A 26,698-nucleotide genomic window follows, 5' to 3' on the forward strand; every position below is an offset into this window, starting at 1 on the left:
ATAGTCCAAACAACTCACCTTTATTCATCCGTCCCATTACTGTAAATTCAAAATACTTGCTGTTGTCAGCAGGCGAATACAGGCCAAATATGGTGGCTGTGCTCTTTGGCTGCAGTTTGAATGTTGAGAGCAAGTACACTTCATTCACCGCAGGATCGCCAAATGCTTGTTGCAAGAAGTTCGTTACCACTCTCTTGTTGGAATACGGAAGAAGATCAAAAACTGAAAAATAAGCAAGTTTCAACAGCAATTTATATATAATAATGACCAAAGAAGAATGTAGTCTGAAGCCACCCACTGAAGATTGTACACTCTTCACTATTTCCATATGGATACTTTAAAATGAACCCAAGTTGTCCTACCTAAAATAAATAATATGACCACAAAAATTACCAGTATGAAGATCATCTTTAAAGATCATCTAGTCCAACCTCCCTGGCATTAGCAGGTACATCTTAAGCAACCTGATTTAGTGAAAGATGCCCCTGCCCATGGCAGGGGATAGGACTAGATGATCTTTAAAGGTCTCTTCCAACCAAAACTATTCCATGATTTTATCAAAATATCATATAGATTGTGTTGCAACTGATTATCTCTTAGCAACTTTTTTAAAAAAGGAATTATTGATAAATTACTGACATAGAAATATCTAGTCTTCAAATTGAGGTACTCAAATATCTTCAGGTAGATGTCTAAAATTCTTCTCTTCTGAGGATGTACCTCAACAGAAACCTTTTTAACTTGTTTCTGCTTTCATAAATTCAGATGCTTGGGTTCACATTTCAATTGGTTGAGGATCCAGCATCAAAATTTTCAGACATATTTCCAGTGTACTTATCCTAAGAACCATTTTGATGGTATTTGCAGGGCACCAATTAGAATGCTAAAAAGCCAGGTAAGCGATATGATGTTCATAACCTCCTCCTCACTTCACTGACTTCTCAGAAGATATATATTACATAAATAAGACTCATCTTTCCCTTCTGGCACAGATAACAAAGAAGGACAGGCCTGACAAAAAAAATAACCCTGAAGGCATAGTGAAAGCTGTTTCAAATTTTTCTTTTAATTTTTGCATGATGCATCAGTAAAGAGTCTAAGATTATACTCATATGTGTCAGCTACCCCCTTTATGGCACTGAAACAACAAACCGGAGGTTTTCTCCATGAGCCTAAATCTATGATGTCTCCAAACTCAATAAACTATTCCACTAGGTTTCTTGATAATCTCCTATTTCAACCCACTGCTATTAAAGCAGTGTGTGTGTGTATATATATATACATATATATATATATATATATAAAAAAATACCCTTCCAATAACATCTGATAAATGACTATGCACAAGTGTTATTTACATATATGGGCATATTTAGCCATTTTATACCACTGCCACTCCATAGGCCTATCATAGCTGGGCCATATTTTTCTCCCATACCAGCACAATACTGTAGAGCTTCCACCAGAGAAGAGCCCTAACACCAGGCAGACAGCAAAAGCACATGACAGCACATTGCACCTTACCTTGATTCGAGCCCACGGTTGTACCACTAAGTTTAGCTTCCCAGGCCAAAAAATGGTAGACCATTGTAGGCGAGTCTTTTCTACCCAGCACAACCTCAAAGCTGTCATCGTCAACTAAGGTGATGGGGCTATCTTACCAATCCAGTGTTTCCATATGCTACAAGCAGGAGACTGAAGAGCACCCAGAGGACAATCATATGGGCACACAGACCAACCCACAGCCATGTGGGAAACCCTGTTCCCTTATATTAGGACCTGGGTTTGTGCTGCTTCCATTGCTCATTCTGGAGCATCCATTCATCTAGGCAGTAATGTAATTTCCAAAAAAAGAAAAATTAAGAGACTTTTTCCCCTCATCTCATGAAACCATCGAGATACAGATCATTGCTTAAGTCTAGACTTGCATTGGGTTCAAGGATCCCATGAGTCTACTGAGAGTTTTCAGGACACAACACAAAAAGAATCAGGCCTTTGATTTATATGCACTTGTAATACCATTGTCAAACAACTAAGAAACACATATCTGAGATGAATCTGGTCAAAGGACTTCTCTTTCATTCAGTTCAGATTTACAGCATCCTAGGACAACCACTGCTCCCACTGAAACCAGTGACCCAGACAGCAGAGGCAAAAGGCTGGGTATTTCAACACGTTTAGTGCACAGAGAGCAAAGCAATAGCCCAAGCAAGAGACTGAAATGCAACTCACTACTCTGTACAACAACATTTTGCAGGTAATAATTCATAAAATACAGCTGTGTCTTCTCAGCCAGAGCACCACAATACAGTACTTAAGTCTCTGACAGCACAAAATATAGCTATACATTTTGTCCAGTCCTTCTAGGTCTGTTGGCTGATTTTATATCAATTCCTGTGAGACGGATTAATATCTGCTAGAGCCAAACACTTAAAAATGCAGGATAAATATTCTAAAAGTAATGACTAAACACTGGCAAACACCTGTCTAACCTGATGGAAAACATTCATTGAAATTTTTGAAATTTGAATGAATGCTCAAATTGGTTTGGTAGTTGTGTTCTATAAAGTACATTGCCTCAACTTGATCCTTCGGCACCATGTTATAGAACCCTCTCTTGGGATATCTTTGCTGGCCAGCATGTAGATGCAGTATGTGACTGGATCCATTCTTTAGCATAAATAACAGATATGCTAGCAAAAGTGGCTAGCAGAAGTGCAATGGGGTTATGAAAATTCATTTTACATCCTTAGTAAAGTTGGCAGAGAGAGACAGCTCTTAGACCTTACAGTTGCTTGTTTGGAAGAAACAAGAAAAAAAAAATCCACAAGGATTTCAGATTTCATTTTTAGAAGAATCTCACCTTTTTGTTCCTCTCCCTGGAAGGGCAGACTTGAAAACAAATGGATAGAAAAGGACTGCCGAATCTGAAAGGCACGAGCAGCTGGTTTCAATCCATGCAGTGAGAGTGAGGACTCAGGCATGCCTCTGAGCACGAGTGTGCATACCCACTGAGCTAATCTGAGCCCACTCGTGAGACAGACCAAAAATTCTCTCCTCTGCCTGCTTTCTGTGGTTGTTAGAAGGGAGCTGCTCACCCTCCTGTGAAAATGCTAGCAAGGGATCAGATACACCTTGAGACAGTGGCAAACCACTCTTGGGAGATGTGCCCCACAAAATCAAGGCTAGCTCTTCAGATGGGAAATTAGTGGCACAGGATAGGAAGGAGCTCAAAATAAAAGACCCTTTCTTTCCCTTAATTCTGCTGCCATGTCACACCAGCTTTTGAGACCCTCCAAGGTTCTTCTCCAGTCACAGCTAACCATAATAACCGTAAATGTAAACACTGCTCCATTGCTGTTCAGCACTTTTCAAGACAATTAATGATGGCTTAGACACCTGAAGTGAAACCCTAACCCCATTGCAATGATTTCTGACTGACTGCAGGGTGAAAATTTCACATGTTGAGAGTGGGGCCTTTCATTCGCCACTGCCCCTGACAAGCCAGAAATCTGCTTCTATTTTTTAAAATATAGCAATACCCTACTTCTCAATATGACAATTTGATGAAATGTTACTACATCAAGAAGGACTCCAACAAAGGCTTTTGGGAATGCAGCTAAATTAATCTGATTGGCTGTATTTTAGATTTGCTTCACTTAACTAAGGAATAACCGATTAAAACGCCAAATGTAATTTCGTACGACAATGCAGGGGGTAAAAATGCAGAGAGAACCAGGAGCAGCTTTAAGGCTCGTGGAGCGGCACGAAGTTATGCTAACTGCTGCACTCAGTAGCTGAGCTGGTTCCAGTCACAAACTGCTACTGGAGAGCGATGCCACTCAGTTTATGCACGCTCTAAAATGAAGCGGCTCCTGACTTAACTGCGTGCATAGCATTGCCAAAGTAACGCCGGACTTCGAAGGTACCTGTTTTCCTACACACTTTATGAAGTAGGGTTTTCCCGACGAGTTTTCATAGCTTAGAACTCACTTCCCATTTATGACAACTTGCAACTGAAAAGGGGCTCTTCAGACGTTCAACACACGTACCAGCACCCCTATAAAACCAGACCACTTTTTGCTGATTTTAGCGGGGGTGGCTGATGGAGCGGCTACACCGCGACCTCCTCCAGTTCCCACCGCCCGTCTGGCGGGTCAAAGCACGGGCAGGGACGCCCGCGGGGCCCGGGCAGCCCAGCGGCGGGGCGGCTCCGACGGCGCCTTCTGCGCCCCGCCGGCCAGCGGCCGCTCCCGCGGTCCGCGACGGCGCCGGCTCCGGCTCGGGCTCCGGCTCCCCTCGCACCTGCGGAGCTGGTGCTTCCCCAGCCCCGCGTCCCTGCCAGCACAGGGCTCCCGGCGGAGAGGACGGGGCGCCGCAAGCCCAAAGCCATTCTGGAGTGAAAGAGGGGAAAGAAAAGCTCGCTGCACCGAGGGGAGCAGGGGCGGCGGGGGCCCTTACCTCGGGGGGCGGGCGGGGCGGCGCGGCCCGGGCACAGCTGCAGGGCGAGCGGCAGGAGCAGCAGGGCGGCGCCGCGCTCGCACCCCATGGCGGCCGCGGGCCGAGCAGGGCGGCGGAGGACGGCGCGCCTTCTCCGCTCCGGGCCCCGCCGTTTAACGGGGGCGGCTCCGGGTCCGGGGAGGGCCGGCGGCGGCGGCAGGCCATTGGCCGGGGCTCCCCCGGCCCCTGGGGGCGGGTGGGCGGGCGGGGGCCGCGCCGCGCCGTCGGGGGGGGGCCGCGGCGGGGAACGGCCGAGCCCTGCGGTGGACCGGAACGGAGCGAACGAACCGTCGGGGCCCGAGCCGGGAACGACCAGCGTCGGTGGGGGTGTCTGAGACCGGGCAGAGCCGGAGATCCTGCCGAGGACCGGCGAGGTCAACACCTGCCGGGATCCCTGCTGGAGGCTGCCCTTTGAGGAGCCCCGGGAACTGAAACCTCTTCAAGTGGCATTGAATTCAAAACGGATGGGGATGCTCTGGTGTCTAGACTCGGTCTTGGTAGGAATTTAACTCATCCACTTTTCCTGTCTGAAGAGTGTCACCAAAAGGGGTCGTGCAGATTGCAGACTGGGGCAAATTCATTTTCTAGGGGACTATGGCAAAGTGAGGAACGTATCATCTGCTCCTCCATTTCATTTAGAGATCGCAGCTTTGGGAGAGCTCAGACCGACTGGATTGAGGCTACTGAAAAAGGTTGCTTGTCTTACAAGCCCCCAAACCCGATGACTTAACCAAAGTCAGTTTTAAAAAAAACCTTCTGCTTTCAACTACAACAATTTTCAGTACTGTGCATGCCCCCAGGATGTCATTATCCCATTGCTTCTCCTCTACTCCAGCAAATTCTAGCCTCTGCCCTGCTGATGTTGAGAAAGGACGGGAGAAACAGAGCAAGCGAGCAAGCCCCTTTGGGGCTGAGCAGCTGTGCAACCGGTTTCCTCCATGCCCACGTGGAACCACCCATCAGGCAGGCCACCCTACCCCCCCACCCTTTCTGCTCACAAAGGAGGGGGTCTCCCACGGGACCCTGTGGCAGTAGAAGAGCTGCAAGGTGCTTCTCCCACTCAGGAGCTGACAGCACATGGTGGGCTTCCCAACCTGCCCTCTTTGTCCTGTGCCTCTCTGTGTGCCTCAGCCCTGCAGACGAACCTCGGTCACGTCAGAAGAAGCCCAGGAAGCCATGTCTGGCTCCCTCACAGCTTGCTACCCAGTGCGCAATTGGAATAGCTGGAGCTGTCTGATATTATTTACATCATAAAAAGAAGGGCAACAATAGGAGGGAAATTTTATGTTAAGTGAGAAAAGTAGTGTTGATTAATGTTCAGTCACATCAGGCTTGGCGTATACAGCTAACGAGCACTGCAGAGAAGAGCCCTTGGGGGGCTCATTGTGTGTGAGGCAAGACACAGCACGCTGCAGGGCTGGGGCTGCAAAGCGCGCTGCAAAGGGTCTGCCCAAGCAGCCCCGCCACTGCGCAGAGCACAGGTGTGGGCTTCTCTCCAGGCGCTGTGGGATTTTCAAATACCTTCAGCTGGCCTATATTTACATGCCCTTTAGTTGCCCCCCCCCGCATGGTATATACCTGATAACACACCCTACTTCTTAGCTTATTTGTGCAACAGTGTTGAACCACTCCTTTAGTCACTCATTTCTTCCTCTGCCCAGCACCAGGCTGGAGGGTGCTCCCCCATAGCCAGTGTGTCCCAGCACGGTGCTATTCCTCCTCCTCACCCTGCTGCTCTTCTCTATATGTCTCCACGCAACAAGAAGCGCCTTGGCTTCACGCCCACTGCCCTTGCCCCTGCAGTGGAAGTGACACAATGACGTGGTGGTGTCAGCAGGCTGGCAGAGAGCTGCACAGTGGAGTGAGAAAAACAGAGCAGAAGGTGCAGAGTGCTATGGAGCAGGGAGAAAGGTGGAGGCTGAAAGGGGGTAGAGCAGGAGGCAAGGATGTGGAACAAAAACAGGAAGAAGGAAAGACTTACAGTGCCACAAGCTCCCTAGAAAGAAGTCTCAGTCCAGAACTCATCCCCAGCCTAAAGGATGGAGACAACACAGATGCTGCAGAAGCTAATATGTGGACCTAGAGCAGCACTGATATTGCTCTACCATCTACTACAGAAAAGCCCTTCATCACCAAAGAGCATTCTTTGGAAACATAGGCTTAAATGCCTGACACAAAAACATCATGAAGGTCTGCAAAATCATCACAGTTCTGTATTAAAGAAAGCATTCAGTGAGTATAGCAGACAAAAAAAGAGGGTTAAAAGGATAGTAAAGTTTTGCTTTCACCTATCTAAGGGAACACCATGAATTATTTGCAACCATTTATTATGTAATTTATTTGAGTTTATCACAACATACAAAATGTTTTCTTAAAAAATTCCTCTCTCTGTGAAAAATATTTATTAAATAATTTTGACTTACCATTTTTCACTTCTGATTTAACTACAGAGGAGTCTCTTCCACTGATGCCGATTGGCCCTATGGGAGTCTCTTGTGCTGTTGCTGATTGGCCCTATACTCATTAGTGTTAGATTTGTGAGGACCATATTCCGTTCTTGCTCTACATCTGCTTATTCTTCATGCTTACTCACCAAGAGTGCACGTGGAAGCAATATTTGGCAAACAGAGCATGCTGCAAAATACAATGTAACAAAAGGGAAGCAGTTCACAATGCATATAAACAGCAGCTTAAGTCCACCTTTGGATGAACTTAGACAGTACACATAAAGGTCACCACAATTTTTCCAATTTCCATTTCTATGCGGAGTTTTATTATTGGAGTAAGTTACAGACTGAAGGGGATTTTGTGCTCAAGCACAACCTTCTTTAAGGGATTTTCACAAAGTATAATGTTTATCTGCTGTCTGGAAGGGGCTATTTGAACTTCTAATCATCATTTTCAATAAAAACAATGGAATACTATCTATTGCCTTTTCACTCTTGTGCATTCTTTGAAGTACAAACTCTAGCTTAATTTACTGGAGGTTAATATCTTGGATAAGAATCAAACCGTGATTATTGGACATTGTGTTTTCAAGAAAGTTTCATAAAGCCAGTAACATTTTGTAAGGAAGCTTCTTACAGAAATATATGACTGTTGGTTTTTTTTATATAGGATCTGCAAGTAAACCTCAACCATTAAAATATTTGTTCTGCTTACTTTACATAAATCAATAAATTTCTAAGCATACGGAGTACAGAGAAGCTGCCAACTTTATAGATTTTGCTTTACAGAAGTGTCTGTGACTTGTTTGAATTCCAAGTAATGGCATAGGGGAAAGGAATCCCTGCTGCTTAATTCAGCTTTCATATTTTGCTCCGAATATGCATCAAGAGATTCACTGTATTTATGGAATTATATGGACGATTAAAAATCAGGATTCATGGACAATTAAGATATAGAAGACTTAATGCAAGTGAAGTATCAGCTCTGAACCGCATCCTTCCATATTTATGTCAATACTTCTGGGTTTGATCTTGCCACATTTTCATACAAATTTTGTAGAACACAAGGTTTCAAACACGGGTTTCAGAACAAGTTTTGCTTTTTCAGAAACACAAATTGAAGCCCCACTTTTTCAAGTCAAGGCATATATCCATTCTCAATGCACCTATTTACTTTTCATTTACACTAATAGGAATTCCTCTCAGGCAACCAAAAGGAAAAAGTTCATGAGCTTTTGGATGGGGGAGGGAAGATGCAAGTTGCCTTTTTCCATCTTTGCTCTGGACTCCACAGCAGCTCAGATTAATTAGGTCCTAAGGCAATGCAAAGGAAGTTTACTCTCCTATTTACCTCCTAAGCCTTCTCGCAGCCTGTCTTAAAGAGAGCTGTAAGCTGGCTCATCCTACGTACAGAAAGAGATGTTGGGGATCACAAGCTTGCACATCTCAGTGAGGCGATCACACAGTGAACAGGCCAAAGTACCTGGACAGACTGACTAGAAGTTAGGTGGTCCCTCTAGGGAGGAAAAGGGAGAAATGTAATGTAGCCATTAAAAAAAAAAAAAAAAAAAAAAAAAAGTTTTTTGCTACTGTTAACAATGCCAGTGGTGCATTTTTCTGAGAAAAAAAAAAAAATGGATACGTGTTTCTTCTCCTATGTTCTTCATAAACTGGAGCAGAGTGACCTTAGATCAGTGTCGCAGATTTTTATCATGACACTTTCTGCCACAAATTTCATGCAGATCTGAAACTGTGGATCGGGGGGGGGGACGGGGACACGGGGGAGGGAGGATGGATGAAGCTTTGCCCTTGCTCTCCTCATCTCTTTATGCATAGGAGACCTGAATAAGGGTGGTCAGTGCAGGTTTTTAAGTCAGCGCATATTATTTTTTCCTTGTGTGGGAAGGATGGAAACATTTTACTTGACTTAGTATTTAGATGTGCTGTGGCATGCCTACTGAAATGCAACAGCTGACAACTAGATGCCTTTAAAGGTCCACAGTAAAAAACCCACACTGAATGGATTATCATTATAATTTGGTCAAAACTGGTACCGTATGACCAGAGTTCCTTATTTTTAAAGCCAAACTGCTGATGACTGCTCTTTACGTTGGATCGAAAGCCACATTTTTTGCTCCTGTGGAAGGTCACAACTTCGTGTGTAATAACAGAGCCACAGAGCTGGGGTTCAGCAACGCGGTAGCGCAGGCCGCCGTGTTTCACGAGTAAAACGACGGTGTCTCAGGGCGGGCGGCGTCTCCTCACAGGGCAACGGCTCCGGGCCGCCGACGCCCCTGCCCCTCAGCGACGCCTCCAGCGGCCTCGCCGCCGGGCCTCGGCAGCAGACGGCGGTGAGCAGGGGCGGGGCAGGACGGCCTTACGCGGGACCCCCGCCGCCTCTCGGCCACACGGCCCCGGGGGACGGCGGCGGCCCCTCAGGCGCCTACGCCCCCCGCCGCCTTCTCCCTCCCCGAGGCGCGGCCATGAGAGGGCAGCAGCGCCGCGCTTCCCGGTCCGGCGCGGACGGCGGGCAAGATGGCGGCTCCCATGGAGCTGAGCTGCTGGGGAGGCGATTGGGGGCTGCCGTCCCTGCACCCGGAGTCTCTAACCGTCATGGTAACGGCCAGCGGCCGGCACCCGCCCCGGGAGGAAGGGAGGGCAGGAGGGAGGCACGGCGCCCCGGGGCTTGCCTGCCGCCGGCACGGGTGTCCGCGGGGTTCTTCCCTCCCGGGAGAGGCGGCGCCGCCGCCGCCGCCGAGGGGCGCGCCCGCCTTTGTCGCCCCGAGGCCGGGCCTGTGCTGGGCGAGGGGCCCGCTGCTGCCGCCGTGGTCGGCCGGGGGTGGGAGGCGACGGCGGTTGGGCCCGCGGCGAGGCCTGGCGGGGCGGCGCGGTCCCCGGCTCATTCCCCACAGGGAGCCGCCTTGCCGCGGAGCGTCGCGACCCTCCCCCCCCGGAGCCGCGGGCAGGGCTGCTGGCCTTTCAGAGGGCGTCGTGCCGTCCCGGGGGTCGCCTGCCCCCGGCCTTAATGGGCGGCATTTCCGCGAAACGGTGTTTAAAACAGCTGTTCAAGTTCTGTCTTACACTTCTCATACACATAACGTCTGCATTTTTTTTCCCCGTAATCTTTATCGCAGGCTTATGCCAAATTTTCTGGCGCTCCCCTGACAGTGAATACTATACATAACTCTTGGAGAGCTCCAAAAGGTACCATCTTTGTGGTTTTTACTATTTTAATCATAGCCACATCATAAATGCGGGTTCCAATTTCTGTGTTGTTTCTACGTATGCTTTGGTTTTGTGTTAATGAGTGTACCCCCCGCCCCGTGAAGGGTACGTGGTTCACGATACATTGATAAATGACTTTACAGGATCAAGTGTGATGAATTTGTGGGAATAAAATAATAGAAGACATAAATAAAGTGCCTCAAAGGGCAATTTATTAAAATGAGTATGGGTGAAGCAGCGGACAGCAGAGCAGTGGTGCCAAGTACATGCCTGTTTCTGTCAGGTAGTCTAAATTGATGGTGTAATGAAAGCAACTTTTTAAGTTTTCTGCACTTTGCATATTTATAATGATAGTAACTAGACTTGTGTATGGAAATAGTGTTCTTTAATTATACATAATTTAATGGGCTGGTACAGTTGGAAGTGGAATGTGAGCCTTAAAGAGTGTAACTTGCACCGGCTGGGATGTTTAGTACTGTGCTGAGTTAGAGAGGTTGACTCAGAAAAAGTGACTAACAACCTAGTTGCCAGAGAAGTTGAAGATAAGGTATCAGAGAGGACTTCCTGTTGGATACTTCTACACATTGCTTATCTGTTTGCTCAGCATTTAAGTTATTGTCTTGATGTATTCCAGAGAGGTAAAATCTCTGCAAGGTTAAAGGACTCTGTCATTTACACTTACCACATCATCAGTTTAGGCATTAAAGTATCCATGCAGAAGTTGCTCCTTTGACTCTTGCTTTTCAGTGGTTTTTTTTTTTTTCTGTTAGCAGAAAATACCAGGAACTAGCTGAGTGTACTTGCCAAAAGTTCAGTGGCTTTCTTCATAAACAAAATACATAAAATGCATTTAAAAAAAAATCCAAATAGTAAGCGTTGCTGATAATTGATATTTTAGTAGTATTTAGCAACACAGTCATGTTAGACTCATTGTGGCAGTTATGTTGTGAATGTGCTATAAGATAGCCCCTGTTACAGAGATTTTTACACTCTACAGTCTTTCATTCTGCAATCTGATGAGTAAAGGCTGACCAGTAGCTTCTGGCAGAAGTGAAATACTTGGTTCTGGAATAGGTCGTGGTTATGCAGTGGTAGCTTGGGCAGTGGTTGTAGCAAGGCTAGAGAAAACAGGTGGTTAAGATGGATTTGGAGGGGAAGGGCAGTGAAAAATGGGAGCAGCAGGAAGAAGCAGCCCAGAGGTGAATGAGTTGAGAGGGCAGTTGGACTGGGTTGGAATTTTTGGCTTACGATGAACATCTGAAATCCAGACAAGTAGCATGTTTCTCAAGGTATCAGATATCTAGCAGAAGACATTGGCTTCAGTCTGATTTGATGTGGGCCCTTTTTTATGTATTGTTACTAGTGAAGGCCGCAATACACTGAATATATTTGTGACCTTGGTGGAACTCCCCTGCTGTGTAAAGCTTAGTTTATGCGTACATGTTAGAAAGATCAGAGCATGCTATGGAGAAAAGGAAAGTAGGTGAAGTGACTGATTGCTTTCTAGTTATGTTAAAACTCATCCGTATAAATTGTTGACTGTATTATTTATGCCTTCTAGGAGAGGTACCAGTTCTGATATCAGAAGACATTGTTATTTCTCAGCCAGCAAAAATATTAAACTTCTTAAGGAGACAGGTAGGTTTCTTTCAAAAGATTTGCTTTCTCTGCCTTGTCGTGACTCTGCATGTCCCCTGTATATGTTGATATAGGCTTCCAAAAACCTGGAACTCATTTCAGACCCAGTGCTTTGCTGTTTTTCATACATGCGTGAGAATTGCAAAATGGTGGATAGCAGATTGCTGTTTGAAAGTTTGATTGTTAGTTGTGTGAAAGATTTAAAAATAGGCACGAGAAAACTGTTCATTGAAAAGGACAGCAAACTGGCCTTAACTGAGCAGTTTCTCACTGAGCACCCTGCTCTTAATTGTAATGCTTTTAACGTCGTTATGGCTTTGCAGACCTAGGATATTACAGTTTGGGAAATGTGGTTTTAACCGCTCAAATGGGTAATCATCTCCCAGTGCTCTTTTTTTGAAGGATAATACATACAGCGTTGTTTTTTAATCTATGTAGTTTTTCTGTAGCTTGTAGCATAAAAATGTCTGCAAGTATTTCTTGATGCACATCATGTTATTGCGTAGTCAACTCTTGCTTGCCTTTTGCAGGTCTCTTAATGTTTTATTCACAAAGAATAAAGCTATACAATTTCTGCTTTTCACAAAGTATAAAGATGTCTAATAAAGCATGGTATCATCTTTTTATTTCTAAGCTGGTCCTCCAGCCCACTTTTCTGCTTTTACATTAGTAATTCAGTTCCTGCCTAGTCAAGAAGATTATCTGATGAATGCCATGTTAGTGAAACTTTACATCAGAGAGAAGAGAAAAACAGAATTTGAAAACTGCGCATTTGAGATGGGATTTTAGACAGTTGTTTTAAAATTCATAAGTTTCATAGCCATTTGAATACCAAAGATTCCTTAATGTTGGGAAAAAAAATCCCTCTTTGAGTTTAAGTATAACAATAATATACTTGCTTTTCAGATGTATAAGGACCAGCACTGACCCTTTGTTTCTAAATTAATGAAATGAATCTCCTCTCACCCCAAAAAACTTACCAGCCCTTTTAATGCACCTTAAAAGGATCCAGTGTCAGAATTAAAAGCTCAGTCAGCTATAACTGCACTAATTTAGCTGTGCATTTAGTCCCTTATATTGTCAGCATCCAATTTCTAAACTTTTAGAATAGTACTTAAAAGCAAAAGATGGGCTTGCCTTTTTGTACACTTACACCAGCTTAAGTGTCAGATCCTTCTTCAAAAATAAAGGTGGGGACTTGCCAGAGGTTTGCTACATCCCTAAGTACTGAAAAATTGCCTCTGTATCATTGAACAGTTGTTTGGAAAGCAGTGGGAAGGAGACACAAGAGTTATTTTGGAGCTAGGAGGGCCCCAAAATCTAAGAATGGGGAAGTGGAAGAGGGAGTTGCAAGGAGGTTTAACATAGCTGGCCTGAAGAAGTAAAGAAATTCTAGTGAGTGTGTGCTTTCTATCCCGAAAAATGTTGTTGTATTTACTGGCTTGATAGCTGTTAACTTTGAAGCAGCTTCAGGTTGCATTGATCATCTTTTTGGAAAGTTCTGTGTAACACTGTAGTATGTATTTTTTTTTAATTTGTAGAAGTATAATGCTGATTATGAATTGTCTGCAAAACAAGGAGCTGATACACTGGCATATATTGCACTACTTGAAGAGAAGCTTCTTCCTGCTCTGGTAAGTATTGAGAAATACTTTATAATGGCCAGAATTTTTGGAGGTGAATGCTACAAGAGGTGCCCAATGTAAGAGACATTAAAATCTCTCAGCCATAGTCCTGGCTGGAATGTATTTGCTTTGTTAGTCCAATTTTGGAAATACTGCCTAGCAGCTTTTGAGAAGGAAAGACATGTGTGTTTGTAGAATGTGAAGTAATAATAATGAATTTATGAAAGACATTTTAAAAGGGCACCTATTTTCTTTTAGATGCTTTTTTGGGAAACAGTATCCTGAAAACAGCTTATTGTGGCTGGTTTTTGTTGCATTTCATTCTTTTGAAAAAGCTTTGAGTAAGATGTGGTATGTCTGACGTGGGTTGCACAACTGTGGAATTCTTTTGAACTGCTCAGTTATAGAACTCTTGAGAAAATACCCTTCAGTAGTTTCATTTTTCAGTTCTAAATAACATGGCCAGATGCCCTCACCAATTTAGTGTACGTACATTAGAGCTATAAAAATCCCCAGACATTGGATCCCTTGAATGACTTTGGCTTCAGTTTATACAGGAAAAAATATTCTGACCAGATGATGTCATAGGCTAGCCTCTTCAGCTGACCTACAAGGTTTCAAATTCAATATTTCATAATATCTTTTATTATAAGATTTATGTACAATTTAAAAAAACCCCAAAAACCTAGAAAGTTCAAACCTGATCCTGTACATCAGCAACTTTTTTGGTAATGTATTTTCTATGTACAATGTGTGTGTGTATGAGTGTATCTATATATATATATACACATAGATAAACATGAGTGTGCATGTAATTTTATGCACGTGTATATAGGTCTATGTAATATCTTTGTTTTTCTTTAGGTGGAAGGTAGCTGTTGCCTTAATTATATACTTCTACGCTCAAAGGATTAGTATAATCCTTTTTGGAGCCTGATTGCCTTAAATAACAATAATTCCTGGTGCTTCTGCTTTGACACGAGATCTTACACATCAAACTTTTAAGAGTTGTCTACTATTTTTACTGAAATTCCAGTCATATTTTTCTTTGTGTTGATACAGCTGCACACTTTCTGGGTTGAGGCTGAAAACTACTGCAGCGTGACAAAGCCATGGTTTGCCTCAAGGATTGCCTTCCCACTGAGTTTGTATCTGCCTGGAAAGATGTCCAGGGAAGCACTGAATAGGATCTTGCTAACCAGGGGTGGGCCTCCACTCTACAGTCTCACTGAAGTGGAAGCACAGGTATGTGTCGTGTAATAAAGAATTTGTAAGTTGGTGCTGTCAAAGACAAGAACTGAAGCAGTCTAGCATACTGTCAAATGATGAACGATGCTGTGTATACTAGCCTTGCTACACCTAGGGCTCTTAGACAGTCTTGTGTTTCATCAGATATACAGGGATGCCAAGGAGTGCCTAAATCTCCTGTCGAAGAGATTGGGAACATCTCAGTTTTTCTTTGGAGATACGTGAGTGTGATTTTTTTTTTTTTTTTTTTTTTTTTTTCAATGACTTATTAATAAGACAGGTACCACATGACTCTGTGAACACTTAAACTTTTTTTTTTTTTTTTTTTAACCTGCCAGAACATTAAAAGTGCTGCACAGTAGTTTCATGTCTCACACTCTGCTTTTCAGGTAAATCTGAATGAGCAAACAGGGCACAAACGAGATCTTTGGACTAAGGCAATGTGGTGTCTCTCTTATCCTGCATTTTTTCACAGAGAGGCAGATGCTGCCCACAGCTGCTAAGAAAATGTGGGGTGCTTGATGAGTTAGTGTAGAGAATGCTTTTCTAGCCACCGAATGTCACCTCCTGTGCTTGCATGTAGAAAAAATGCTTTAAGCCTGAGGTGTTACCACTGCCTTCATGGGAAGAGGGTGTAGGTCTGGGAACACTCCTATTCCTGTGGAATGTACGCAGCAGGGAGCAGATAATGCCAACATCATGGTACCAACAGGTCCTAAAAAGGATGATTTGTTCCTTTATCCACTGAAGTCAGACCACTTCATGAGAGAGGATCCTGGTCCCCTGGCATACAGCTTGGCTTTTGTGATGCCACTAATGTGTTTTAGAGTGGCTTTATATCAGTGCACATGACAGCATGACTGGATTTTAATGCTGAAGTTACTGTTTTGGCTTGCCAGCATGTCTCTAGTTCAGAGGTGCTGAAATCAGTAGATAGTCTGTACAAAGCATTTACTAGATCGATATGAGAAGTTCGAATGCCAGAAGAGCTGACTATGTTCTGTCATGAGTTGTGTTTGACATGCAGAGAAAATGGTTACATTGTAGAGGTTTTAATGTCTTACCTTAGTCACTGTGGGATTTTTGTTTTGTTTGTCACTCTTTTCAGGCCTACCACCTTGGATGCCTTTGTGTTTGGTTTCCTTGCACCGATTTATAAAGTGTGCTTCCCCAGAGTACAATTACAAGAGCATTTGAAACAGCTTCCCAATCTGTGTCGATTCTGTGATGATATTTTAACTTGCTACTTCAGGTTAACTCTCTCAGGTAAGCTGTGCTTCTTCTCCCCTTTTTGTCATGTATAGTCTTGTTTAGATTGGGACTCCAGGATTCCATCTGTGAACCAAGGCGGAATTAGATTTTATGCTAGAGCTTCTGTGAGGAAATGAGGTAGAGAAATTTCCAAAGTTGTGTGGAAAGGATTGAAAATTAAAAGCAAACGTTAATACTCAGTTTTAGACTCTGTCAAGCATTGGCAAAATGCACCTGTATCTGTGCTATGGCTTATGCTTAGTACTTCTGTTTTTCTCACATAGAATGGCTTTTCCTCTTACAATAAAAATACTGCATGAACTTTCTCTCCAATGCGGGTTTATTTTTTAAGGATTTAAAAGCTTTTGTAAATACCTTGTCACTCCTCATCTTTCTACCTTCACTCTCCAGGCCATTCTCCGGCTGGACAGGATACAGCAGATGCTAATCTGCAGAAACTCACACAGCTTGTAAATAAGGAATCCAACTTGATTGAAAAGGTTACTTTTGCTTCAGTCTCTAATTTTCCTGCTTCATTGTGGTTACTTGTTCACAGATACTCTTGCATGGCAACTGCAACTGTACAATAGACATTTTATTTTAATTGCTTCTTTTTTAGTGAGTTACTTTGTGTATAGAGACAGGAAGAATATTATCTCATCTGAAAGGAATAATTAATGAAGCCTTGTAGTTAAAAAGGATTTTTATTGCAAGACGACGTTCTTTTGATTGTAAGTGCGCGTACAAACAAAAGAAGATTGTCTTTCTGCAAGCGTACATTACAGCAAAGGAGGAGGCAAATACATTGATCAAAACTCAGAAATGGTCCTGCAAGTTAAGACTGATCGCCAGCTCTCCTTGCTCCCAGCTGAATGCTGTAGTCACTAACCTATAGTCACTCTTTCTCCTGCTTGTTCTACATCTAGCTTGTATTTCTTTATATTCTTTGTTTCTAAGGCTGTCACTCAGCATTTACCAAAAGCTATACAACTTATGTGAAAAATACTTGTGAATTAGTCTTCTGATGCAGACAGAACACTCTAACTAGAAGGATAGAAAGCATTTCTTCCTGAAAAGGATCAGTGTATGAAATAAGTCATTAACTACCATCAGCTTCTGTAGCATTAGGTATTGATTGTGTCTCCTCTTTGTGGTATTGAAGTGTGACTGTGGAAGTTTTAAAGAATGGGCTACGCAGACATTTGTCAGGTGTGATTTAGGTAAAGCTGATCCTACCGTGAGGAAATGGGATGGACTAGGCAACCTCTGAAGATCTCCCCTGTGCTGTCTCCTGTGATTCTGTTTATCCTGTAGTAACTACTCTTTTTGATACCACATTATGCACAGGGCATTACATTCATTTCCTATAAAAATGTAAAATCTTTATATTCAGAGATTTATTTTAACCTGTCTTTGAAGAGGTCTTGTGTAACTAATCTAAATTCACCCAGCGCCTTCAGAATGTTTCTAACTTGAAAAACATTTGTTCTTGCAAGCTGCTGAACGTGCAAAAGCATCCATTGATGTTAGCAGTTTGACTTTTGATCTGCTTTCTAGCAGCATTTGGCTATCATACAAAATTGAAACTTTGACCTCTTAGAAGAAAGTAGCAGTGTTGCTTTCTTCAGTAATTTTGATGAAATTATTTGACCAGAAGCACACCTATTTGCCCTGGGTTTGATACACCATGTGCTAATGGAATGAACAGCAGCTCTAACACAAGAATATATTTGGGAGTGGAGAGGAACTAAGGCATCAGTTTTGGCTGGGCCTGAAATAACAGGGTAAAAAATAGCCCAAACCAGCATTAATGATGGCAGCCCTGACAAATAGACTAATTGTATAATCTATATTCTACTGTTTGCCAGATCCGGCTCTCATTATTTCTCTGCAGATGGACGACAACCTTCGTAAGAGTCCTCAGCATCCCCCTCGAAAGCTAACAACGCTCAAGCTTGCTGTGGGTGGAGAAGGCAGTCCATTGAATCGTTTGTCACCTTGACAGGTTTTGTTGCCCATACACGTGTTTGCCTTCAACTCTTCTGAGCACCACAGTAAATTTTTTCACATGAATGTTGTTTTGCAAGGGAAGAATCTGCTAATGGGTACAAGCAGGAAAGAAATAATAGCTTAACAATCTACCTACCCATTCTTTTAAGAAATTGCATAGTTCAGGCTGACCACACACTAAGATGAGGCTAAAGTAAACAAGAGGCTTATTCCTGCAGATGTTAACATGATGTTGTACAGCATATTTTTGCCTTCAGCCTAGCAGAAATGTTGACCAAAAGTTACAATTTCACTTATGGAATGTTCACCATTATTTTACGTTGTGGCTTTTGATTTTACTGTAATCATGTAACTATATGTGAGTGGGTATACTCTTATATCTGTCTGAAAATTACAAAGTCCAGTTGCAAAATTGGTGAAAAGACCCAGAAAAAAATGAAATATTGCCCTTCGTGGCAGCTGAGAAATGAAAAGCAATGGGAGGAAGTTAAATATTTTTTATTGTGCTTTCATGAACACTCCTGGGTCTTGTGTTTTAAGGTTGTTTGTATTTTTGAAAACTTGCCATGTTGTACTTTAAGGGGGATTGTTGAAAAGTGTGCACGCTGTGGGGAGTACAATGACGTACAATACTAACATTTCACAGGTACCTGGTATTAGTCCTGTGTGAAACACACTTAACCTGCGCACAGGGTAATACCACACGCTGCAAAACTGTAAAGTCAAAATCACAGAGGACTCCTAGTGAGATGGAGAGGTTTGATTAGCTCCTGTCAGGACAGGAGACTTGACTAGCAAACATACAGTGGCTCTGGATTGAAGGAAACTGGGTAGGGTTTTACAAGATTTTTACAGGATTGGTTTTAGGTTTACAAGAAAGCTGATGTAGGCTTTTAAATTTGTCACAGATGCCTTTGAATTAGTTTTGTCTTGTTGAATGAACTGTAGTGCTCATAAAAAAATAACATAAAGAACGTCCAAATTTTTATTGTTTGACAGTCTAGTTCAGAGTTCTTTTATCTCTGCAAAGTGTAATACATTGCAGCACATAATTCGTGTGTTTTATTAAGGGACTTACGCCTCATTATGTTTTCTCTTAGCAGCAGCCTTGCCAGTTCTAGAGACCCAAGCAATTCCGTTACAAGAGAGATGCTGTAATTCTCTACTGGCAACATACTGGCAGATGCTTCATGAGTGGGTGTAGGAGAATTAGTCAAGGAGATGGGCCAAAGTGGCAGTGCTTGGGATACAGAATTCTGGTAGTTGTATGTATGGGATGACTGTTCTGGTTTTTAACTTTTTCTGGCCAAATCAAAATAGTCTTTCAGCTTCCCTTCAGCTACTAGTCATGTTTGAGATACATGGTAAATTATTTCCTATTTATGAAGACAAAACTGTAGATTGTGTACATACTGTACTTTTAGACTCGACATGTAAGGAATGTAATATCTTTTAACATTTCTTAATTATAATTGAAATGTTGGGTTTCTAATGAGCACTTTAAAATAATGTTTAAGCTTCATGCTCTTACTAAAGTATTTGTTTCAGTGATTTGAAATTAGTCTAGCTCATACTCATGATAATTGTATAAACCGACAGTCCACTACATTTAAAAGTAAGTCAAACATTTTAAAATTTGTACTGCCTGTATCTTGACGAGGTTTAAATGAGATCAAGTCACATGGCTTTTCAAAGTCTTTAATTTATAAACGTGGCTATGGAGAATATGCCTTAGTTTGTTGCGTGATTATGTACACTCAAATCCTTAAAATCTCTTTGTAAAAACGTCATTGTTCCAAGATTAAAATTTTGGATATTTAGTGGAGTTTTTGTAGTGTTTTTTATGGAAATTATGTCAGGTTTTTTGAACATTTTTTTTTCCTTGTGAAAAGGTTTATCTTGTCTTTAAAAAAAAAAAAAAAAAAAGAAATAAAAACTGCTGACTGCTAGAACAAAAAATTGGAACAATGTAGCGTATCCATGAGGGCAGATTTTAAATTTTCACCGCAACTATTCAGTACCAATCCTTTCTTTCAACACAGCTGCTTTTGGGAAGGGGGGAATAGGAAAGCACAGGTTTTCTAATCTTACTGAATGTGAGCCTTGGGCTGTGTGACAGCAAAATTTTGACAAACCAATGCCTGAGTGACTTCATTCACTGGATGGCAGAGGACGACAGGACCAGAGATCACGGCAATATTGCCTGCAGTAGTGCATACCATCCCAGGCAACCAGTGAGGTTGCACAGCCATGCACTCTCTTCCTTTTTCTACTTTTTATCCAAGGTGAATTCAAAACCAGACTCCTGTATGTGGAAAGTGTCATCTCTGGCCTGACAGCTTGGGCTTGCCTGTTAGTTTACTGGCATATTTTGTGTGTCTGAGTTTTGAGCCTGGGCACTTAATGATGTCCAGGGTGGGATCAGTTTGAGTAACTGTAGCTATCTGCATCTGAAGTAGTCAAAGGTCCTTCTCTGGCTATTGGAGAAGGATGGGATCTAGGTTGCATTTCATCTCCTTGAAGTAGATACCCAAAATAGCGGAGTGAGTCAAGTTCTGAAAATGTGTGTGTCTGCTGAATGTAAAGGAAGCCATGGCTACCTACCTCAGCTGCAGAGTGAAAACCTGCCATGGTGATCAGCTTTTTGTCCACCACCTGAGATTGCAGGTGGTCCTATCGGACCATTGGCTCTATCTGGCGTTGGCTTTGTTGGACATGGGGGAAGCTTCTAGCAGCTTCTCACAGGAGCTGCCCCTGTAGCCCCCCGCTACCAGAACCTTGCTGTGCAAACCCAATACAGAACCATTCATAGTGCTTTTTTTTTTTTTCATACAGAAAGGCAGACCAGCTTTTTATGTTAGCCTGACAAACTATGCTGTAGGTCAAATCTGGCTGGTCTGTGCTCTTGGCGACAAGTTGTCCAATCCCTAAGATACTTAAAGACTGTGTTGACTAACAAGATGCTGCATAAAAAAAATGTACTGTTTCACAGTACAAATGTCCAGTTTCACAAATCATTTTAGTTGTTGTTAGTGGTTAGCCTGGTTCAGCAAAATGCTCCATAATCCTGCTTGGTGCTAACCAGTGCCAATGAGATGATGGATTTTGATGTGCTTCCTAGAGCACTGGTGCAGGACCAGGCTGTTCAGCACAGCAGGTGGTATTAAAGAGCTGCGCAGAGGGTTGAGCTGGTCAAATACCAAAGCACGCAGCCCAGAGCTTTCCACTCGGCATTCAGCCACTGTCCTCGTTCAGTCCGAACTGCCGATGGAAAAGCCACTCTCCTCCACCCAGCGGGCCCAGGCATTTTAGCCAACATAGATGCTCTGGCCCCTGTTGCTGGGAGCTGCCAGGTGTGTACCTGCTCGGCAGCAGCTTTGAGCAGCTTCAGCTCATTAAGCATTTTGCCCCTGAAGCAGGTGAGGGAGCACACGTGCGGCAGCTTTGCCTGCAGAGCTTGGGAGTGCTAGTCGCTGCTGGGGAAGGTGAGAAGTGGCAGAGCATAGGCAGGTTTCTGGGTGAGAAGCTATGCCCCAGCCCAGTGGCTTGCCAGGCATATGCCCACATGATATCTGGCATACAGGCCTCTTGGCAGCACTGCTGTTCTGCATCTATGTGAGACCCAGCTATGCAGGGATAATGATGATGTGGGGCTTAATGCTCTTGCCAGGTCAGCACTGCTGTTCTGCATCTATGTGAGACCCAGCTATGCAGGGATAATGATGATGTGGGGCTTAATGCTCTTGCAGTACCTTGTGTCCAGGTCTGGGCAGCAGGGCAGAAGCCAAGCCCCGCTATACCTGTCTCCTTGCACTAGGAGACCTGCCCAGCTACAGGGAGGGCTGGGGGCAGCCTGTCCTGGAGTAGAGCTCTGTATCAGATGTAGCTGCCAGGAAGGCAAGGGAATTTTTGCACCACCTCAGGGATGTGTTAAGGCAAAGAAGGGAAGAAGGAGGTCCAGTGTTCCCTGTATCACACTGGTTTGCTGTTTCTGCCTGGAGCAAAGCTCTCAGGAACAGATCCTAGGTCCCAAGTGAAATCAGATCAGATTGGAATGAGGAGCTGGGAAGGAGAAGAAAGAAAAGTTTAGCAAGGGAAAGGCATCAGGGCCATCTGCTTTCACCCTCACTGTCCTGTTGTCTGAGAGATTTATCTGTGTCACAGTACTTGGGACTGTGAAAGACTCTGCTTCACTAGTTATGACATACTGCTCTTGTGGGCAAAAGGTGGGGGAATCCAATGGCTTGCTGCAGATTTTGAAAAATGAAGAAATAAATTACTTGTAATGTGCTAGGCCAGTCTACCTCAGTGCAAGATCGAGTGAGCAAGGTTTACTGGGTTTCATTAAAAGCTGAGCTGAGACCAGGAATCAATGATGGGACAACTTTAGTCACACAGCAAGTAAGATCTTGCAGTAAATTAACCTGTGGCACAAGGCTGTTCCTCAGCACTGTTCAGCTCCCTTTTGCTCATTCCCTCATTAAAACGGCATGGGGTTTTTTTTCATCATGAATGTCAATGTTCCAAATTTTTACAATGTTGAGGTATTGCATGTGGAGTCTGTTGGTGATTTACTGTTATCAAAATACAGAATGTTCCTGGTCCTTCAGTTAAACCAAGAGTGCAGGGAAATTGTATGCCTTGGGTATCAAGTGGATTCATTAAGTAGAAGCAGTCCCTGTGCAAGCATCCGGTGCTCAGCTCAAATTTGCCAAGCCATTTTGACAAGGGTGGCTAGGCAGCCTGCCAATTCACACAAACACCTCACGGTTTTTGTTTCCAAGAGCATAGAGGTGAGAGAGGGAGAGTGCACAGAAGGAAGTGCAAGTCTCTGCAAAGCTAAAACTTATCCAAAGCAACCTTCAGGTGATGGAGGTGGGAGTCCAGCTTTGCTTGTATTGTCATTTGCTGCAGTGAATGTTCATTTATCAGTTGCTGCCAGCTGATTTACTGTTGGCACAACAGCAATTGTGCAAGTGGTAATAACCATCATGTTGGGAGCTGTCCTTTGCTATTTGAGGAACAGGCTGTTGTCCTTACTGTGCTGCAAACAGCATCCCCGTGACTGCCCTCTTACCTTTGATGCATCACTCTCTGTTGACTTCCACATAGTTGTTATTGCCTACCCATGTTCTTATAGGGTTTTGGCACTTGCAGTTATTGCTTATTTAGGTAATTATTTCAAACAAATATGGCCAATTTTCTTTTCCCTATGCCTTTTAGTTGTTTTTATTTTAAACCTTAAGCCTCCTTCTCCAACCTTTTTCCATTCCTGCAGTCAGTTATTTCAACTTATATTTAACTTGCACTTGAATGCCATAGCATTAAAAAGTCAGATGCTGAAGGGAGAGTCTTTAGGTTTTCATGTGGGGTCCAGCTATAGGGTGTCTTTATGTTGTGAGAATCATTAAAAGCACCAAAAAAAAAAAAGGTGAAGAAAAAAAAAAGAAAAGGAGGAAGCTTTTCTTTTCACTGTTGAAAGGCAAGACCGGTATTTGGTTAAACTGGGCTGCATATATTCAGGTCAGGATTTGCCAGTGAGTTTTGCTCTTAGTTGCAACCACAGTGAGAGGCATCTCTAGAAATTCCTCCAGTAGTGTATTTTACTGCTCAGCAGCAGCCGTGGGGAAGAGGAAGGGCTGCAGCACCTCCACAGCCAGTGACACATGTTCTGCTGAAGCTGTTGCTGTTGGAAAATGCAAATTTTTGAAACCTATATGTTATACAAAAAATTTACTGTTCTGAACAGGAAAGATTGCTCATACCCAGATAGGAATTTGGAGAAGGGGGGGAAGGGAACTGATGGATATGGAAAAGGCACAAATTTGCCTGGAATAGCTGATGCTCTGTGATTACGTGGGAGAGGGATTTCAGCTCTCTGCTCTGAATTAAGGAAAGTGAGAACTCTTTTTGGCTGCTCCACAGCTTTAGGCAAGTGTCTGGGCCAGTGGATTAGCAGCTTTTCTGCAGTGGGCAAAGATACCTTATTTTTCAGAAAAATCATTGAAAAGTCTTCTTTCCTCAGTGCAGGATATGAAAAACTCAGAAATCCCCCTGACTTCCATGGGGTGAGAAAGGCATTTCCCATCTGTTCTATCTGCTTCCTTAGCGGCTCACAAGGGTTATTCTGTTTATCTGGTTGCCTTATTTTAGCTAAGCCAGGTAGCTGTCTTCACAGAGGGAAGACTTAAGTGTTGAAATGGTGTTGGCAACCGGTGGCACCCAGTGTAGAGAACATAGCAACGGAGTGACGTGCTCAGAAGGACTGAAGCAGGCAGGATGCTTGCTTTTTTTTCCTGAAGAATATTTTGTGGGAGGCACAGTACCTGCTAGATACCACCTTCAGCAATGGGCTAGACTTGAGAGCGATCTCCAAGGTCTCTGTGCTCTTTGCAGCCCTGTCCAGTAGACATCAAACACCACCAGAGAGTCCAGGGAGAACAAGGTCAGCTGGGATTACAGTCCCCCAGTGAAAGATAGTGGGAAGAGTAGGGCATTACTCCCATTGCTTCTAATATTAGCAGCTCAGCTGTCTCTCAGGTCAGCCTTAGGTCACACTTAGGTCAGTTTGGTGTGGAAGGCCCCTGACTTATGTAGGCATGTATTGACGCTGGCATTGTGCCAGTTTGCTCTCCTGTGGTCTCACCAGCCTGAAGAATACTAAACTTGAAGTTGCTAGCTGTCCATGTAGTTGCTTATTGGGTTTGGTTTGGGAAGTTCCAACACGTTAGGATGCTCCCATCACTGCTTTTACAGTTTTTGTCCTGGAATTTAATGACTGGTTGGCAGTAGGATGGGAGACAAATATGGATGCCCTGTCTTTGTCTTTGGGCATCAGAAATTCACCCATAGTCATGACAAGCGCTGACTCTGAACCAAGCCTGACACAAAGCTTAAATAAGAGAAGCTGGGATATCAGTGACAGAGAAGTGGGGGCACAAGTCTCTTTTACGAACCTGTATATTGATAAAGGAAAACAGTTGAAGAGGAGTCCATGGCAATTTTAGGGCCTTTTGTTTAATGATCAGTGTGGACTTTGTTAAGAGTGTTTGCCCACTGTGTTTTCCCTTTTATCAAGATGGTGTCAGTCCTCTGCACTGACTATTGCCAGTGCTTCTTTGCTGGGTTTCTGAATGGGACACATTCTGGAAGGAGGGTCCTGGGTGGTGGCTGACTCATCTGGTTGCAGGAGAGGTGGGTGTTCCTGAGAAATACGAGCAGCTGGTTTCCACAGCTGGGTTAAAGCACACGTGAAGTTTCTAAAGTGATTTGTAGTCTGGAAAAACCTTTGCAGAGTATGAGTTTGCTATTTTATCTGGCAGAGTAAAGGAAGATCTCCTTACCTCTTTCACAGTAAGGGCATGTGTTTGTAGAAAAGTCCTGCCTGCATCTGCGTAAGACTCTTTTTTCCACTCTCAAGTTTCTAACTCACAGTTCTGGCACACAAAATTCTTGCATGCCTGTTGGTTTCTTGTGCCTGGCGAAGTCTGACATAAAAGAAAAATTGTTTTGAGAGGTGCTTTGTTCACCATTTGTGTAAGAGAATTGTCCATTGGCATAGAGGGAAGTGTTTTATTTCCTGTATCACAAGATGTACACCTAGAGAAAGAAACAGTAAGTGCCAGAATGACATCTGCTCTCTGAATTGTCAGCTACATGAAGGGTTTTTGACAACCTTGGAGCCTGCATTGTTTCACTGCATCTGCTGCTCTGTTAAAGCATTCTTGAAATAGCATATTGCCACAAGGGGGGTGATACAGAACAAAACCAGACCACATTTCTTCCAAAGACCGTTTGAATGAAATAAAATACTCTAGGCTCCTGGACGTTACCCGCAGGATGCAAACCATCTGATTTTCATTAAGCAATTAGCTGGTAGTTCTTAACAATAATGATATCCTTTGTATTCTCTTTCAGTCAGTTCAGTGTGGTCTGAGGTTTTAATAACTTGATTGTGTGTTTTCAGCTTTAGTAACACTTCAGTTGTAGGTTTACCAGATGTCTCCCTGGGGCTTGGTTTGAGATAATTCCTACAAAAATGTAGGTAATTTAGCATATGAAGGTGACACACCCTGGAAAGAATTGATGTAGTCATTTTAAATCTATACAGATGCGTTTAATTTGCCTACTTGTTTCTTCTGACTACATCTGACAGCAAATACATTAACTTGTCCCCGCTTTCTTCCCTCCCATGTTTTTACAAAACTAATTTTTTACTGGTGCACTTTTGCAGAAGCCTCTGGTGCTGTCACAGGTCAAACATCAACACTGGATGGATGGGATAGCTTGACCTGGCATAAGAAGTTGCACTGCTTGTGCTCATCTGCTGTTCACCCTTTTTCAGGACCTTCACAATTACTCGGTAGCTGAATTCTGCAAGAAGTTACTGGTAACTTCAGGTACATCACAGGAAGGTATTCCACAGTGCCTGGTGGGGTGTTACCTTTTGGAAGGAGAATCGGCTATTTTCCTAGGCTGTCCTTTACCGTATGGATGCACTTCTCTTGTTTAACTCTCAGAACAAAATGACATGAGTTCTAACATCCCTGGTCAGGCACAAACTTGAGGGAAGTTTTTTGAAAGGGACAATATTATTTCTTGGACCTACAGCTTCTAATGCTATCCTTACAAAACAATATGCACTTAAGACTTATCTACATTGTTTCTGTGTTTTAGTATCCCCTCACTAATGCGCTTGTACACTGAAGCAAGACAAAGAAGAGTCTTCAGTGCTTAGTTATGTCTATCTGAGCC

General features: G+C 43.4%; 2 protein-coding genes across 7 annotated transcripts in view; one reads left to right on the forward strand and one right to left on the reverse strand.

The window, feature by feature from the left end:
* The window catches only part of THBS4 (thrombospondin 4), a 40,293-nt gene extending 35,678 nt beyond the window's left edge, over nucleotides 1-4,615 (reverse strand). The window contains exons 1-2 of the mRNA XM_075019659.1: nucleotides 4,462-4,615; nucleotides 19-222 (exon numbers count right to left, since the gene is read on the reverse strand). Coding sequence (XP_074875760.1) covers nucleotides 19-222; nucleotides 4,462-4,549 — 292 coding nt within the window. The 5' untranslated portion in view covers nucleotides 4,550-4,615. The remainder of the gene's footprint in view (nucleotides 1-18; nucleotides 223-4,461) is intronic.
* A 4,764-nt stretch (nucleotides 4,616-9,379) lies between these two features.
* Nucleotides 9,380-19,769, forward strand: MTX3 (metaxin 3). 6 transcript variants are annotated; one of them, XM_075020293.1, is made up of 10 exons: nucleotides 9,381-9,563; nucleotides 10,082-10,151; nucleotides 11,734-11,810; nucleotides 13,352-13,444; nucleotides 14,498-14,680; nucleotides 14,828-14,904; nucleotides 15,022-15,072; nucleotides 15,792-15,949; nucleotides 16,346-16,434; nucleotides 17,803-19,769. In XM_075020293.1, exons 1-10 carry the CDS (start codon nucleotides 9,483-9,485, stop codon nucleotides 17,875-17,877), a joined length of 954 nt encoding a protein of 317 aa, XP_074876394.1. In that variant the 5' UTR covers nucleotides 9,381-9,482; the 3' UTR covers nucleotides 17,878-19,769. The 6 variants fall into 6 exon arrangements, with proteins under 6 accessions (XP_074876397.1, XP_074876394.1, XP_074876396.1 ...); XM_075020292.1 differs by having other exon boundaries at nucleotides 9,384-9,563; nucleotides 17,829-19,769; XM_075020296.1 differs by lacking the exon at nucleotides 16,346-16,434 and having other exon boundaries at nucleotides 9,380-9,563; nucleotides 17,829-19,769.
* The last annotated feature ends 6,929 nt before the right edge of the window (nucleotides 19,770-26,698 follow it).

The sequence above is a fragment of the Buteo buteo genome, chromosome Z, assembly GCF_964188355.1.
Source record: "Buteo buteo chromosome Z, bButBut1.hap1.1, whole genome shotgun sequence".
Lineage (NCBI taxonomy): Eukaryota > Metazoa > Chordata > Aves > Accipitriformes > Accipitridae > Buteo > Buteo buteo.